At 38.7% G+C, this 17,856-nt stretch overlaps 2 protein-coding genes across 2 annotated transcripts in view; one reads left to right on the forward strand and one right to left on the reverse strand.

Annotated features, from left to right (window-relative positions):
* The window catches only part of LOC103360500 (UNC93-like protein MFSD11), a 12,073-nt gene extending 1,210 nt beyond the window's left edge, over positions 1 to 10,863 (reverse strand). Inside the window, exons 1-12 of the mRNA XM_008286277.1 lie at positions 10,544 to 10,863; positions 10,005 to 10,060; positions 9,779 to 9,886; positions 9,627 to 9,706; positions 7,649 to 7,745; positions 4,063 to 4,121; positions 3,742 to 3,886; positions 2,801 to 2,850; positions 947 to 1,012; positions 742 to 867; positions 474 to 648; positions 238 to 373 (exon numbers count right to left, since the gene is read on the reverse strand). Of these exons, the coding sequence (XP_008284499.1) occupies positions 238 to 373; positions 474 to 648; positions 742 to 867; positions 947 to 1,012; positions 2,801 to 2,850; positions 3,742 to 3,886; positions 4,063 to 4,121; positions 7,649 to 7,745; positions 9,627 to 9,706; positions 9,779 to 9,886; positions 10,005 to 10,060; positions 10,544 to 10,633 (1,188 nt within the window). The 5' untranslated portion in view covers positions 10,634 to 10,863. The remainder of the gene's footprint in view (positions 1 to 237; positions 374 to 473; positions 649 to 741; positions 868 to 946; positions 1,013 to 2,800; positions 2,851 to 3,741; positions 3,887 to 4,062; positions 4,122 to 7,648; positions 7,746 to 9,626; positions 9,707 to 9,778; positions 9,887 to 10,004; positions 10,061 to 10,543) is intronic.
* Positions 10,864 to 11,994: 1,131 nt separating this feature from the next.
* ubfd1 (ubiquitin family domain containing 1) lies at positions 11,995 to 17,428 on the forward strand. The gene is made up of 7 exons (XM_008286278.1): positions 11,995 to 12,213; positions 14,080 to 14,352; positions 14,435 to 14,643; positions 14,729 to 14,794; positions 14,906 to 15,011; positions 15,115 to 15,197; positions 17,003 to 17,428. The coding sequence occupies exons 1-7, from the start codon at positions 12,198 to 12,200 to the stop codon at positions 17,111 to 17,113; spliced, it is 864 nt and encodes a 287-aa protein (XP_008284500.1). The 5' UTR covers positions 11,995 to 12,197; the 3' UTR covers positions 17,114 to 17,428.
* Positions 17,429 to 17,856: the final 428 nt, after the last annotated feature.

A 17,856-nucleotide genomic window follows, 5' to 3' on the forward strand; every position in this document is an offset into this window, starting at 1 on the left:
TTCTATCCTATAGATAGTATACAGTGTCTTGTGTTTGTAGCAGTCTTAAAAAAAAAAACGTGTTAAGAAAATACTCTTATTAGAGGCAGTTTTGCGGCAAAGAAAACTGGAGAGGTGAAGAGATTCCTTCTCAGTGTGGCTTCAGGTGGATTTATTTCACACTTGACAGCACAACATTTTGACCCGGCTTAGCTCAGCTCTGCTAACAATGTCTGAGAACCGGCAACTCGGGATTACCTGGATGAATTTGAAGATGGCGAACGCCGGCGTGCTTTGTTCAGCATAAACATGGCCTAATATGCTGTAGAGCTGCGTGTTGAAGCAACTGTCCCCAAGTCCGAGTAAGAAGCTGCACAGCAGGGCGATGGAGATGCTGAGGAAGAAATTACAGGTTGTTGTAAAACAACACGATCACAGCTGAGCTTCGTGGTGTTCCTTCTACATTATGGAGAATAATTAGAGAGATGGCCTACCTCGGAGTCAGGTACGGGCTCATTAGCGTGTTGGTTTCAAAGACGACAGGAGCATCATCCGGGATGTTGAGGAAGATCAAATAGAAGGCGACAAAATGGACGACCATTCCCAGAAACACCACGGACGTTCGTCTGAAGCGGTTGTTTTTACACAGGAATCCAAAGAAGCCTCCACCTGACGGGAAAAAAAGCACATTCTGGATGAATCGAATGACCTTCAGTGACTTTAAATCACCTGAAAGTGTTCAGAGAAGAAAAAAAAGCTTACCTACTATTTCTCCAATGCCTACCACAATCCCAGAGATCCCGATCAAGCCTTTAGCGGCTTCACCGAACTGCGCGGTAGCACCGATGCACGTCCCATAGACCCCACTGTAGAAGGATAGCTCGAGGCCTGAGGAACAAGGAAGGCATGCCGTAGCTGTAGGCCTTTTACCGGAGGCTAAAACACAATATTAATGCATTTGACTTACCGCTGTATGCCATGCAGGGACTCAGGAGCAGTATAGTTTTCGTTTTTATCAGTTGCAGGATGGTTTCTGAGAGGGAGAAGACACAATGCACTGATTTGAATTGCTAATAAATACTACATTTCCATCCCTGCTGCACATCTTTTACCTCGGCGTTGAGCTCAGATGAAAATGCAGACATTAAGGCAAGCGTTCTCCTCTGACAATTAGAGTTCAATCCAGGTAGAATATGGGAGAATTATTCTGTCGCAATAAGCCAAAAAGCCACATTCAAATGCAGATGGAAAAGCACCCGAGAGGGAATTTCACTCAGGCTGTTAGGGGGAAATTCAGATTTTAAAAGAAGAAATCCCACTAGGTTTGTTTATATACGCCTCAATGCCCTTTCTTGACATGAATCAGCATGCATCTTTGATAAACCCGATACCTTTAAGGCAGGTGTACAAAAGCCTACACGCACGCAAGATACACACGAGACAAAGCGCAATCTGATGATCCAAACAACTTGGGGCTGCACTGAAGGCAGGTGCAAGTGCAGCAGAGTTTCCAGTTGACAAACAGAGATATAATCTGAAATAAACTCGCGCGCAGGCAGCTTCTGTGTACTCTGCTGTGATGCTCGAAGATTTTTATCCACATGAAAGCAATTTTCACTTGAAGAAAAACAAAACTGCTGCGACTGCCTGCTAGTTTCAGACTAAGAGAAGTGAGATGTAATGCAAATAGCCGGGAAAGAAAAGGAAAAAAAAATAAAAATCACATGCTTCTGTGAGGTCTTCAGTGCCTCTTCCGCTAGTTTCATATCAACTGTGAAAATTCAGTTTCTCAGATGATACATGTTTACGGTGCAAGGAAGAAAACACTTTTTTTTTTCCCCCACCACAGCTTAATGGACGGCACCAGTGGATTCACCCACTTCAGTCCAAACTGAAAAATCTAACAATGCTGAGAATATGTTCCTCTTCATGTTCCTCTTTGGATGAACAGCTTTTTATCATCAGTGATTTTGGATCCGTTTTGCTCCATGTTTTATAATTTTTTATTTACATCATCCTCCGCTGCAAATCACTTTCTGTGTTGTGCTAATTAGCAATTAGCACAGTTACAGAAATGTCACAGATTCACCTTGTTGCTTGCATGGCTGTTTACTCCTAACCCAAACCAATATAACCTGCTGATTGTACACAGCATGTTGCACACAGATTCTCATGGTACTTTAGCATTTAGTACACACACAAAAAAAATCAACGCTGGATGTCAATCAAACCAACTTTGAGATGCAGCCGTCAGTCAAACTTCAAAATTCATGTAATTATTATATTATTTACTAGACTTTTGCACTTTTTTCTCTCTGAAGATCTTCTCACCAGCATTTGTTTAAATGTTCTTTTTTTTTTTTCCACTGCGAGCATCTGCTCTCGCTCCTTTGAGCTTTGCATCATGGAAGAATAGCATGCATTAACAAAACACTGAAAAAAAAAAAAACAACGATTATATTGTGTTTAGTATGCATGCTGTCTTGTTGGAATATATTTAATTCTGTCACTTTTCCAGTGCGAACACAACACATCTGAAAAAAGCTGCTTAGAATGAGCATGTAGTATGGATTGGGATGCTTCATTTGTATTGCTAGTATACGTAGTTCATTACAGATATACATGTGTGTATGGAATCTGCTCATTTGCGCTTTGCATCAGCATGCACTGCATTCATTATGTATCCAGATACATAATGAATGTTAACGAGAAAATCCCGAGCATCATCTTAACAAAGCAGAAAACTCACACTTGGTAATGGTATTCTGAAAAAAAAAAACACACACACACACACACACACACACACACACACAAAACTTACTGAATTCTGACTTGGCATCCTGCATGGCGGTGTTTGCTCTGTGCTTGTACCTAAACAACAGAAATGAAATCAATATTACCTTCTACAGCTCTGAAATTAAATCAATAAAAATAAACTGCACTCGCAATCATATGGATTCCTTCAAGAAAAAGATGGCAAAGGTGAAGTCATTTACAAATCAAAGAGAGGATGGATTCGTCCCCACAGGATTCAGTGTTGTTCTGTTAGAATCACTGTTTAGTCGGAAACTTGAAGCAATAAGCAAGTACGAAACGCTTGCGCAGAGATGATATCCGAAACAGTTCCTAACACAATCTGCTGCAGTGAGACAGAGACGGGGTATGTTCTGTCCAAATCTAACAAGACGTCTATATAATCACTGAGGTAGTTTATGTCTCATACTTTTAATGATGTCAGTCATTTTCAAATGACTTCCAACAGTCTTTGATGCCAACTATATTTATTTTTATATTTTTCCATCTCATGATTCACTTTATCAAATCAGAAAATGTTTAAAAATGTTCTTTAACTCTCAAAGAGAAAGTCTCCGTCCTAGCTATCCCAAATCTGCCTGATTGCACCCCACTCGTGTAAAGTGCCGTGATTAGGCTTTGGCTCTATCAAAGCTGTGTTGATCTAGAGTAAAAAAAAAAATGGACGGTATCTTTTCTGTGAAGGACAAGAGTGCTTTAAAAACTCCTGCAGTAAGTCATCCTGGAGACTCTTGCGAAATCCAAGGTGGGTTATTTGGAGAAATATAATCATTTCACTGGTGGTCTAGTAACAGCTTCACAAGGTCAACTGGATGACGGGCAACTGTTTTGTCATGTTAGCTGTCATATATTTCTGTGTTCTTTCACAGACATTTTTATACAATGAGGGCTTTTTTTTCAAAGACAACAGCAAATAAAAAAGTGATTACCTACAGAATATGTACTTACATGGTGCGTGTCGGGAGCAGCGACTGCCCCTCCTCTTCAGACAGCAGCTCCTCCTCGTGTGGAATCTTCCTCAACACCAGGAAGCTGAGCGTACCAAGGATGGAGGCTACCAGCAGGGCCAGAAAGAGGGTTCTCCTGCTGCCGTCTGAGAGAGGAAGATTAAAATAAACCGCTTAATTAAAATGCACCAGCTATATTAACAACATTAAGCTGGAGCACATTCAGAATAACCGTATAATCCCCTTGATATTTCACTTTTATTATCACGCTGCATTTTGCGGGTGGAGCCGTGGCGGGTACCTACTCAGGTTTTGACCTTACCTGATATTTCTGTTTGTCCGTTCCAGGCGAAATAAATGTAAAGATTGCCAAACAACATGCTGTAAAGAAAAGAAATGATGTACATTAAAACAGGGTTAATGACAAACATGACATGAATTGGATTTCACGTAGGAGAAGACCTTGTATCTCCTGATTTTAATGCTTTTGCACGAGTGAATTAATTATGAGCATCTCTGATGAGCTTAGTTTCAACCGCTTAGGATCATAAAACTCACTGTATATCGTCCACTGTTTTCTCGCTCCTTTCTTAGTTTATAAAAAAGTTAACATTTAGGTTGTACATGGTCCTCGTTTGACAGCAGCAATGTACACTCCACTTTCCTCTAAGGGAGCTGAGGAGGATACTAGTGTAAGACTCCTTTTTTTTTTTTTTTTGGAAAAAAGGTCCGCCAATCCGCAAGGAATGGTTTTTTTTCCAGCTGCTCTTTGCTGAAGAGGTTGTGTTTCTCTAACTTTCTCTATAAAAATACCCCAAAGGTGTTCTATTGGATTCAAGTCAGGCAACATACTTCTCCAGGTCACCTTTTTTTCCCCAAAGTCTTCTGTGATTTTGGCAGCGTGATCATTATCATGCTGGAATATTTCTCTTCTGCCAAGCTTTTGGAAATTGGGAGTTATCTTGTCAGCCAGTATTTTTGGTGTATCCTGCAGCATTCATGGTGCCACCTGTAAATGTCATCTCCCCAATCACCTTTTGCTCTAATGCCGCCCCCTTTTCATCACAATCCCGAGTCTGTGCTTCACTGTCAGGATTATGCATTCACTCTGGTAGTTCTGACCACCAAACAAACTGAACCCCTTCTGAGCTGAACACATTTATTTTGCTATCCTCTGGCCATAGAGCGTGCTCCAAATATTCATCAGGCTTCTATTCATGCTCTTTGGTAAAGTTTACTCTTTTGTAGGAGTTTGTCTTGAATGCTGTTCATAGAGGTTGACGCTATGAACTGTCCTTTACACTGTCTGAGCTTCATAGAAAGTCAGATTTCCACTGATAATCCATTCTTATTTATTTTTATGCATTTGGAGCAGGAACAAATACACATTGCAGACACAAATAGACACATAAGCATAACGTAGAGCAAAAGCAAACAAGTAAGAACTATGGGAGCATGTGAGTGAGAAAAGATGTGCATGAGGTGGAAGAAAGTGTGTGTATATATGTGTGTGTAAGTAAAATCCGATGTGATCAGCAGGAGCAACAGTCAACTACAATCTGTTGGATTTTAAGCTTGAAGGTGGTGAGTGGAGTCAGAGTTGAAAGTTTGGGGGTGTTTTGTAAGGTGTTCCAGTCGTTAGCTGCTGCAAAGGAGTTAAGGCCAAAAACAGTAGAAGTATTGGGGATGACGAGCTTGATGTATTAACTAGACCTTGTACGATAAGAACTATGGGTGACGTGAAGAAGAGAGGACCAGTAGGGAGGTGTCTTGCCCAGAATGAAACCAGTATTCAGGGAAGGCCACCTCACCAATCTTCCCCAGTACCATGTCTGAAGCCCATCTGTTTTTCAGAGCTAGATTGTGCAAGAAGCACACTATCTGTGGCGCCATTTTCACTGTGGCTCTGACTGGTGGTGCTATGGCTCATGCTGTACTTCCTGGTTACTGCTGCAAATGGGTTTTAACAGATTTTTAGTTGCTCAGTAACCTTCTTTTTAAGTGAGTGGAGCCATGATGCAGGTATGCAGATAGACACAGCCGAAACTGAGAAAGCGCTGGTGTTAAGAGGCGATTATATAAACAATAATAACTAACTAATTAGAAGGCACGTTTTTACTTGAGTGATCACAAGTGTATTTACTTTAGTTGTACTCAGTTTTTACTTTGAGGCCTGTATTTTTGTCTTTCTTCAGTGTTTTTGATTATTCAGAGAAGAAATCCTTGTTAACTTACTGCACAGATATGTGTACTCATTTCTGTTTCATACTGTATGTACTGCATGTCATCAGTTGCAGTGCTTTCATAAATACATTTATACAGTACAGCACTGGAAAAAAAAAGTCCCTCCAGTAGAACGTAAAAGGTAGAATCCACAGCACAGAGCCTGCTTTCCCTTAACAATCCCACTAGTAGTATGTTGCATTATATAGATGCAATAATTATTGTTGTGCAGCAGTACACCTGTGTGCCATTAGTCATTATAATGATGGCTCACTAAACCACTGAGTGTCGTATATGTTGTGTAGGGAGCAGGGACGCACTGGACACATGTGTGGCTTTTGTTTCTCTCAAACGATGCGGACCGTACTTGGGCCAATCATCGACATGAAGACATTTGTTTTTTATCATAATTAGAGCTCCAGTATCTGAGATTTGGTTTAGTTAAACATTCTAACATTTAATTATAAAATCCAATTTATTGTGTACATCAACTTTCATGTACATCAAACCTCTCGGGGGTCTTTCAGAGCTTAAACTTGTGACCTTTAATTAAAGTGTTCCCATTTGGACAGTCGGCGTAATTAAAAAAAAAAAGAAAAAAAGACTGCGGATATGGTGTTAGCTGAGCCATTTGAGAAATGATGTTTGATAGACAGAAAATGTGGACGTGGTTCACATATTGGCTGGATCAAACAGCGACTTTAGAAACATAATAATCTGCATTTTTCCCTCTGAGGATGCTTCTTTCTTCTTTTTTAAGTTGTTTATTTGTCTTTCATGGTTAACAGTGTAGTTGCGTAAAACGCTCTGATCTATTTCTGTCTTTAATTGCACATCCACCTCAACTAAAAAAATGTAGATGAGCCATTAGTCTGTCTCATAGCCACAATGAGGGATAACAGGGGTTATTCATGAAAGAACAGCGATGTTCAGTGGCATTCTGTGCTCGTGTCTGCGGGCTGTGAAGAACCGATTCATAAGTTTACTGTGGCAGTGATCACCGCTGCACAGTCAGATTAGCATTGCCCTATTGGGAGCTTTGGCACCAGTGACAGCCACTGTAATTATTATACTAATTCAATTTGCATATTTTAACAAATACAAATTAGTTGTCCAAGCCAGTGTGCAAGAGCAATGGGCCGAATACAAGAAGAAAAACACAAGTCTCAAACTCTCACCTGCAGACCTCTAAGAAGCTTTGGTGTTGTTTAGATTTTACACTCCAGTGACAATTTGTAACACGATTTATTAAATGTATTTTTAAGATGAAGCGTACAGTAATATATCCTGTCAAGCTAAAAATACAGACGGGAGAGGATTTGGGCTGCTGCGGTGCAATTATACCTTTGATCAAGTGGACTAGTTGGATCAAACAAAAAGAAAAAAAAAAAAAATCATGAAAAACATGGCGATGAATTGTGTTTTATGCTCCGAATGTAACGATTGGAAGGAATAATATAATGCACGCTGGTTTTATAGCAATGCTGGGTTGGCTTAGAGAGCAAATAAAGCATTAGCGTGATATTTATTCAACTAAAGGCCACAGTTAAATCACACACGCTATATTCTAACCATTAAAACACGACGTGGTTTAAATGGAGCTTTTGAAATTTTACATGAACTAATGCATGGCGGTAATGTATTAAGAATGAGACACTGGAGTGGAACATTTCCTTTGTCAGTACCTGCACTGTAGAAGCGCCCAGAACATGCCAGTGTTCCTGTTGATGGTGGAAGCCTCTGAGTTTTCCACCAGGAAGTGTCCTTGAGCTGTCCAGAGCACTGTAGAGAAGTGAAGGAGAGGGGTCATTTGAGAGCGGGAAAAAAAAATGTAACCGGTCAGTTAATTGCAGACACGAAGTGAAAAATTATACTTCTGCGCTGGCAAAGTAATGCATCTAACCATACAGCAGCCCTGGGACATGATAAAAATTCATCACACTGCAGTGATTTGAGGCTGCATTAAAAACAGCCCTGAATCATTTCTCTTCATTTTTTTTTTTCTTTCCCACTGTATACGCTCAGCAGAAGGCTGCTTCCTCGTTATTTTCACTCACATTTCTGAGCAAGCTCAAGGTACCGCGCACTATTTGGAGAAACAGCCCCTAACCCATTTAAGGTCTAATTTGGGATATGCTGTTTATAAGCAACATCACATCCCAGCCATGATAATCCCTGTATGCATGATTAAACACTATTTGGATCTTATGACAGAAACCGAGCCTGCATGGGCAGCATAAACCATGTTAATGTATGTATGCACCTAATATCTGGGGCTATTGTTAATACACTGTATCCTGCTCCAGTGCTCACATGCACATTTTATTAAATGGAATGTGACTGAGCATGAGCCAAACAAAAACCTGGAAATCTAGCTATTGTGAATTTTTTTAGAAATAATAATAATAATCTGGTAAACACAAACCAAAAAAAAAAATCCCAAACATTTCCAAGTTTCACTTCTAAATGTGAGGATTTTGTGCTTTTTTCATTCTATATGATGTGTAGTTCTTGGACTACATATAGTCAGACAAAACAGCACATGTTCAGATCTTTAGCTCCATTAAATCAAGATGAAATTGGAATTGCTTGTTGGATTTTGTTTTTAGATAAAGTGCTTAACTTGTAACGAAAAAAATAATATAATTGATGATGAAAATAGAGGCAAACACACGATTAGAATAAATTACACTCTAGCTACCCTGTTGAGTTAAATGCAACTATTACTGATGAAAAATAAAATACCCTTAGCAACGATTCTTGACATTATGACCTCAGTTTCAAGTCAGTGCACCATTAAATGTCAGAAAAAGAAAGAGAAACCAAGAAAGAATCAAAGGAGAGTAGTGTCATTTTCTCTAATTTAATGAATGTGTCTGTTTTAAAAATTTTCATTTTCATTTATTAATATCGGTTCTTTGACCTGTTTTTAACCTTTTGCAGGATAAAAACAGGTCAAAGAACCTGTATTAATAAATCCTCAACTCTTCAGCTGTCTCTGAGGATGCATTTCTCTTGATGTCCTTTAAAGCTGCTAATTATTACCTCAAGTTGAATAGAATAGAATAGAATAGAATAGAATACTTCATTAACCCTATTCAGGACTTTCATGGAGAAAGAATATGTGTAAAATATTTGTTGGTATTTATTATAGACTTTTATACTATGTTAAATAAATTTTCTGATAAGTTGACGTATTTTTGGTTCGAAATGCATGACACATATATTTTTTAAAAAAACAATCTTCAAAAATAAACCAAATGGCCTGAGGTCCAAAAGACCCCACAAGTCCTGAATAGAGTTCATCCCTTGAGGGAAATGTGGTTATCATCACCATAAATACAGATAAACAAGCAAAACATATGCACCGAGTATAAATAAACAGGAAGAAAATATAAAATGCAAAATGCCCAATTAGTGTAACATAAACTCTAAGTGAAGTGTAGGGCAAAAAATGTGCACAAGTGCAAGAAAAAGTGTGCAAATGAAATTTCAAATGACAGAACTACATGCGACAAGGCAGAGAGCTCCCACATATGCTTGTGCAAACATGCATGAGAAGTGACAGAGTAGTAGCTTCAACATTTTTATCACTAAATATAAAAATCTATTAAATATCTAATGACAGGTTTTTATATGACAGTAGGCAGGAGATGAACTTACTGGCTGCTCCTATGCCGATGAGCACCGACGTGAGGTAAAAGGCCCACGTTGTAGGGATGATGAACACTGCAATGTAACCGCTAGACACAAACACAGTCATGAGAAACATGTTTCAAGCATCTCTGTGAGCATCCTTTGTGTAACGGGCATACCTGTAAAGCAGGCCGCTCAAAAACATGGTCAGTTTTGGTCCAAGGACTGTAACAACCGTTGATGCAATTAGATTGGCGAATGAAAAGACTCCATAGATGATTCCAAGACTGTGAAGGAGGCAAAAAAGAGAACAGAGTAAACCCCTATTTCCTTAAATACAACAACATTTTATTCCTTTTTTTTTTTGTCCATCCTGAGCTGAAGATGTGAAGCTGTTTGACCCACCTGTGGTACCCACTCCCAGTGAAAGTAGCATTTTCCAGGTTTTTCACCACAGTTTGCTGAAATGAAGAGAAAAAGATTCCGTGAAGTACAAGGTTTCACTTGACAAACTGGGTCATGTCCTTAAGTCATTTATCCGTTTGGTCCAATGAAGAAAATTCCATTGAAGACAATTAGTACCACGAGATGCGCCTGACTGACACACTCCTGTTTCCTGCTGCACATGCAGTTGGATAGTTTTACATTTACAAATTACTTTTTTCCTCTATTTTTTTAAAATAAAACACACATGTTGCCAAAAATATATTCAGAATGACACACTTGTGGGTGTGTAAGAGCAGCGTTGGATTAGTTTTTGAATGGGTTTCAGAGCTGCGGGCCAGCAAATCTGTTCCATCCATTAAATCAAAAATCTCTACTGAGAGTCCTCTGTGCGCTCTGAAAATATGCTTCTGAGGAAATAGACCAAACACGAGTATAAAAAAAAGGCACTGATTATGGTGAGTAAAATGTGGGGAAAAACAGAAAAAGAAAAAACTTACTTCAATGTTCCCACAGGTGGTGAAAGCAGTAAAAATGAACAAAAATCCCAAACCCAAAACCACAACGTTGAAAGTCCTTCTGTCTGCCATGGTGCCTCCTTAACCGTCCTTACCAATACATTTCACATTTATTGCTGCTTATAATGTCCCCGTCGGATAACTTCTACAACACTCTCATATGCACTCGAATGAATCCATTTCGGCAAAAAAAAAAAAGTTGCGCCAGTAAAAGTTGACTTTACCAACTTGTTTGGTTGCAGTTTTGTGCGTAAACAGCAGCCAAAACAGCAGCAGTGGACAGTGTGGGAAATACACATCCACTAACAGTGTCAGAAGGATACTTCCCTCCTGTTTTACCAAGTACGCATGACAACTTGTGACTTTAATTTTTTTTTTTTTTTGCGGTCTTCCTCTCACTTCTTCGTCACGGTTGTCGTCACCTTCTTTTTCTGGTTCTTCTTCTTGATGCGCTCATTGACACTCGTTTTAGCTTTGCTGCCTTCCAGAGGTGACCGAGAGAAACATCTCCCCCCCAGGAGACTTCAAAAGCTCATGTGATCTGTTTTTATTTTGTAATAAACCTTTTTTGGTGTGTAAAGGCTATATCTCTATCCATTTCAAAATTAATAAAAACACGCGTAAATACAGCCCAGAGACAGGAGAGTTGGGTACTGAAAAAAAACAGATGAAATAAAGTATGGATCTCTCTTTTTTCTCTCTCCCATAATTAATAGACATGAACTAAAAGTACAATTTTTGACTTTTATGCGTGATATTTTATTGATTGTGCTAATTGCAGTCTCACTAAATAACAAACAAAACCCCCGAAATGTCAATATGTCATGTGATTACTACATAAAAAATGATACACGTGAAGGATAAAGCTGGAAAACAGTGTCAAAGTCATAGTAAAGTACATTTTAAAGACATCAGGGGGAGAAAACATCCCAACACACTGCTTTTAAGAGATAAGTGAGAGATATATCGTCTTTATTCTACTCATTTGATAGATAATATGGGTTTCGTTTTAATTTGTGATGGTTGGAATTCATCTAAACATACTATTTTTTGCCAGCAGGTACTCAATATAAATTCCCAAACTATATAAGATTATAGAAAAAGACAAACTTAACCAGTAGGTTTTTGATAAAGTGCCACCTCTCGGCGTGTGCTTCTGCTGCCACAACAACAAAGAAGCGCAGCGCAGCGAGAGGATTCATAGCCACTCACTTCCGTGTTTGCTAAAAATCCCCGTATGTAGCCACATTACACGGCTTGTGTTTTTAGCGATTTTAGCGTTTATTTTAAGACACCACATTTTACTAAATCACTTCGACATGTTATTCTATTAATCACAAATACAAATGGATTTATCAAAAAACAAAACAACTTTTACTTCCCTTTTTTTCCCAAAAGCGCATGCGCACTCTGTCTGCAACTTAAACTTCAGTCGTTTTAACGTTATGCTGGTAACTAAAGCTGTGTTTCTAATGCCATTTTAAAACATGTAACATTTTCTTCCCTGATTTTCACGCTGTCACACGTAGGTTGGCAGCAGCGCGACAGCTGAGGACTTTTGTTTCCTGGATATCAGACTCATCCCGCTTCCTGTACTCTCTTTGCCACAACCTACAACAGATTGTACACAATCATCATGGCGACCCAGGATGGTGGGTATTGAGAAAATATAGCTGTATTTCTTTTATATCTTTACATTTAGGTGAAATAGTATTAATGAAATATGTCGTGGTTCTAGCTGACATGTAAATATATGACGCTATTAACAGATTGTGATGTAAATTTACGTCTCTCCGCAACGTTATTTCTTTTAATGTTCACCAGTGTTGCAGCTAGCTAACGTTACCGATAGCTAACATCAGTTAGATTTAGCTGCATTTGTGGAGAGCAAAGAATAATGTTGGAAATTGAACAGGTGTTAGGTTCGAACCGGTCGACTTTAGCTGTTAAAGTGGTAATTAAAAAGAGTTAAGTCAAGAATGGTTACGACGAAGTATTACAACACAGTTTGGTACGTTAACGTTGCCAGTTTTGTAAGGCCAAGCGTTTAACAAGATTCACTGTTTTTGCGACTACAGATTGTGAAAAAAAAAAACATGTCCGTTGTGGTTCAGCCGCGGTTCGCTGTTATGTTTTCCAGCTCTCCTAACACATAAGTAAGAATTGCTAAGTAGATGAAAAAAAAAATAAGCAGTGGAAATAGCTAGAAAGGACACGAGACAGAAAGTGAGTGAGCAGAAAAAGCGAAACTAGACTTGATGAGACACTTTACTGACAGTCACATCTCCGGACTTTAACCACATATCATGTGGACGTACAGAGAACTGCATAGGAAACAAATGCGTTTTTTTATACCTCAAAAGACATGTTAAGATTTGTAGCCTGACCACTTATCAAACAAGTAAGTCCATATGTATCATAGTACCATGCCATCTAAATTAATGGCGGCTTGAAAGTTGTTAAAAATTAGAGATAGAAAATATTGAGAGAAATATAAGGACCAAAGCCTAAAGATAGGCTTGGCTTCCCCCTGCACATTTATTTTTTTCTGTTCTTTTTATCACAGTAAGCCATCTGTTTCCAGGCTCATCTTGCCTTGTGCTTGCTTTAGTATTTGACAGAAGAGCTACAACAACTGGGACATTAATCAGTCAGTTATTAATAACCTTTTTTGATAATTGAAGTATTGTTTCAAGCAAAAAGTGCTAAGTAATGTCTAATTTTATCATCTTTAATGTGGAAATTTATAGTTTTTCTGTGTTTGTAAAATGAATATATTTTGTGTTTTGCACCGCAAGTCAGACAAAATACAGAGACAAAGTGATTAATTGAAAAATTAATTTGCTATGGGAAGTATTCAGTATGTTGTACATAAAAATAATATTTTTATGTTAGTGGAGGTAGGTATTATATCAGGCAAGGTCGTCAAAAATAAATTCGGTTAAAAAGGAAAATATTTAACGTATAAAATGTTCTATCAAAATTGAATTTTGACTTCAGTGTGGATTCTAAAAATCTGTTGTTACTTTTAATACCAAACGTTTGTCAGTTTAAAAGGGAACGGTTTAATCCACTGTAGCGTCAGCCTACACTTTGTCTATATGTAAAATAACTTTCATCATGTTCTTATGTTGCATTGTTTTCTACTGTGCTGTTTGATTTTACATTCACAGCCTTTCCATTGTGTTGCACAGTTATTCGTGTAAATAGTCACAAATTTCAATTTCACTTTCAGAGGCTTAACTGGCACGCAGCATAATTAGGCTCGAAACAGATAAGATTCTTAGAAACCCGCATATTAATGTTGCATAGACTGCATGGACTATAAACTGCACTATGCATGAAAGTAACTGGTACCAAACATATACATGCTAATTAAATAGATGTGTACTTATAAATACTTGCATCTCTTTGACAAATGGTGGATATGCTATTTTGAAAACTAACAAAGTTGGATTTGGCAGCTATATAGAAATTCATTTAAGGAAATCTAAATCAAAGCTTTCGTGCTCTTGCAGGAAGTGAAGAAGTCATAATGGAAACTGAGGCAAAGCCAAAAGAAGCAGAACCACTAAGCGAAGATGTCGAGAAAGGTGACGGAGAAACTACGTCTCACACAGATGCAGGAAACGCCACAACTCAGGACTCTAGTATTAGCAATGGGGACGATGCAGACGACAAGCAGGAAACGGTGGACTTGAAGATTATCTGGAACAAGAATAAATATGATCTGAAAATTCCTGTTGACAGCACCGGAGCCAAACTAAAAGAGAGGATCCACTCACTCACTGGTAAGCGGCGACCTCACACTAAACAGTACAGTGGGTGTTTTCAGCAAACGTTAAGATCTTTGTGACTAATTCATCTTTTCAGGTCTTCCACCGGCAATGCAGAAAGTGATGTACAAAGGGTTGCTTCCAGAGGACAAGACGCTACGTGAAATAAGGGTTACAAATGGTGCAAAAATTATGGTGGTAGGATCCACAATAAATGATGTATTAGCTGTTAACACACCCAAAGAGGTCATTCAGCAGGAAGTAAAAGCCGAAGAAAACAAGAAAGAGCCTTTATGTAGGCAAAAGGTAAGACGTCATACATTACTGTAGAGTAGTGTCTCTCTTTTTTTTGTTTCATTTCTGTGATTTTAAAGCTGCACTATTATTTCAGCAACACAGGAAGGTTTTGGACAAAGGTAAACCAGATGACATTATGCCAGCTATTAAAGGAACAAAGGTGAGAGAAGATAAAGGATTATTTCACATCAGCTGTTATTACCTGTACATACGGATAACTTACATCATTTGGATAGCAATAAGAGTGACGGTTTCCTTGTCACCCTCACAGGAACGATTACCAACTGTGCCTTTATCCGGAATGTTTAACAAGTCCGGAGGAAAAGTTAGACTCACATTCAAACTGGAGCAAGATCAGCTGTGGATCGGAACAAAAGGTGAGATTACAGCTGGCCTACTTTTGCAAAAAAAATCCATTGCAACAAAAAGATACCGATGATAAAAATTTTTTTCTTTGTGCTTGTGCGTTTTCTTCTACAGAGAGAACGGAGAAAGTCCCAATGGGCTCCATTAAAAACGTAGTGTCTGAACCCATCGAAGGCCACGAGGACTATCACATGATGGTAACTGTTGCCGCTGCCGCATGCATGTCAGACTTATCTGCTGTATGAAAAATCCACATGTCAAATGCTCAGAGGTCAAGACTGATTATGTGCGTGGGTCATAATGCTCAGAACGTAAAGGTCGTGTGATATTTGTTTGGAGAAAAGCAAAGGAGCACAGCAGCAGAGGTGAACGTATATTTAATGTACAAAAGGTCTTTTGTGTAGGTAAACAGCTGGTGTAGGAGTATGTGTGCATCCGAGTGATGAAGTCATTGTTTGCTGTTTTGGGCTCTGCAGCGGAGCGGGAAATGTCAGTGACTTCTTTAGATTAACCTTTATGTCTAAGGGCACTTGTTCCTCACTGTCTGAGATAGAACTTCTGTGACAAGTAGTGTAATTGAATCAGGTAATCTCAATAGGATCAAGATCTTATTCAGGCGTGCCAAAATTGTGTGTCATAACGTTCTTTTTGATGTGTTTTTGAACTGGATGTGTTACTGAAGGATACCCCCGAAGCTGTAATGCATCTTATATCTCATATTGGTATCCAGTACTTTTTTGCAATAATGGGAATTATTTATCTCTCGACCACAGACGTCCCTAAACTGAGTACAAACTAACTCCACAATGCTATAATCTCAAGGCAGCTAGCTATAAGTGCATTCAATCAAAGGCTGATCGTGTAGTTCATAGCTTGAATGAGTGATTGTTGCGATTCATCACCACCTCATCACACGTCACAGCGTGAATAATCGATCCAGATCCACCATGTTTCATCGCGCCTACAGAGCAGAGATATTGGAACACAATGCAAAACAGCACTGCTTTGTGTTTTAATGGTTTGGCTTAAAAATCAAATGCGATACTGGCAGCTTGCCCCTCCTTCACTGATGGAATGCTTTAAAATGTGAATAAGTGAGGAGTTGTAAGTCTGATATTGGCTTACTTGAAACTGAGAACAGGAAGACTTGAAGTAAATGTTTGGTGTTTCCCCCCAGTTGTATGTCATGTTGCAGAATAGCTGTTTAGTGAGCTGTAGTCTTCTGAAAAGGAATTTCTCCTTTTGTGTTGATGTTTTTACATGAGACAGTTTATATGTGTATCAGTCACAGTGTTGTGCTTATTTTCTAAGCTTTGCTTTGCAGCACATGTGCATATAACACTAGAGAAAGCAGATTGTATTTTTCATGGTTGGATCCTATTTAGCACAGCGGTCCCCAACCACCGGCCGCGAACCGGTACCGGGCTGTGCGTCATTTGGTACCGGGCCGCACAGAAAGAAAAAAAAAACAACATTTTATTGGTTTTTTTTTTTCCCAGTGGAGTCTGCAGGGTGTTTTATTTTGAAAAATGACTAGCTTGTCCTCCCGTCGCATACGTCTGCGCTTGTTTCTCGCACTTGACTGTCAGTTTTTATGTGTTTAACGAAGCCGTGAGTCTAACAGTTGTCGAAATTAATAAAAAAACAAACATCTCAGCTTCTTTGGAAAGTGGGAGACACTTGATACTGAGACGGAAGAAAAAGCAAGCGTGTATTTAGCAAGTCATTTTATTCATTTGTGAAGCTTTTTAATAGAAAAAACAATTATTGTTTGTTATGTGCGTGATGACCGGTCCATAGAAAATTTTCTTGCTTAAAACCGGTCCGTGGTGCAACAAAGGTTGGGGACCGCTGATTTGCTACATACCAATGTACGTTGTGATTTGAGATGCAAATAAAACTGTTGATATTTACAGATTAGCATAATAGCTTATAATGACATTTCAAATCTACGCAAGCCAAAATTAAAATGCACTAAACCAGTTTATCTTTACTTTTGTAGGCTTTTCAGTTGGGTCCGACGGAAGCTTCTCAATATTGGGTCTACTGGGTGCCTGCACAGTTTGTCGATGCAATCAAAGACACAGTCCTTGGAAAATGGCAGTATTTCTAATGTGCCTCTTTTTTTGACAATGATGAACTGGGATTGAGAGAAGGAGCCAATGAAAAATGAAACTGGAGTCAACTGTGAGGCTTAAGGAACTTCTTGGAATATGTATTCGAAGGAAACTGACGGATGCCTGTGGACTAATCATATTCTTTTTAGGTTAAAAGTGCACTATGTGGCAGCATAACATTTCTCAGCCCTGTTGATCATTCAAGATTTTCAGCAAATCCAAGGGAAAACCATGAAAAAAAATTGTACAGAAATTGCTAACACTTTTCTTCAGTTATTCTTAAAGAAATAAAAATTATTTAATGAAATGAATGCATCAGGTCTTACTTTGTCTGCATTTATTTATTTGCTTTTTTGGTATTTTTTTTCTACTCCTGCACAAATGCACTTCTTCCCAGTTTGTCTCGGTAAATCTCATAGCAGCTGTGAGTGAACACCAACTTTCAGGTCATGCCACAAATTGTGGATTAGATTAAGATTTGGAGTTAGGCCACCCCAGGACTTTTAATGTCGTCCTGTGTGGTTTGAGCTTTTTGTTTTTGGTCATTGTCTTGCTGAACAATAAATCTTCCAAATAGCAGTTTCCATGCTGACTACAGCATATTGTCCTCCAGGATTTCAGTGTTTACCTATTAGCCCTGTTGTGATGTGAGGTGCTCGCCTTGTATTAAACAGCTGCAGAAAAAGCAGAATTTTGGTCTCAGACCATAGAACTTTTTGACACTTCATTTGTAAGAATC

This window comes from Stegastes partitus, unplaced genomic scaffold (assembly GCF_000690725.1).
Source record: "Stegastes partitus isolate 25-593 unplaced genomic scaffold, Stegastes_partitus-1.0.2 Scaffold445, whole genome shotgun sequence".
NCBI classification, from domain to species: Eukaryota; Metazoa; Chordata; class Actinopteri; family Pomacentridae; genus Stegastes; species Stegastes partitus.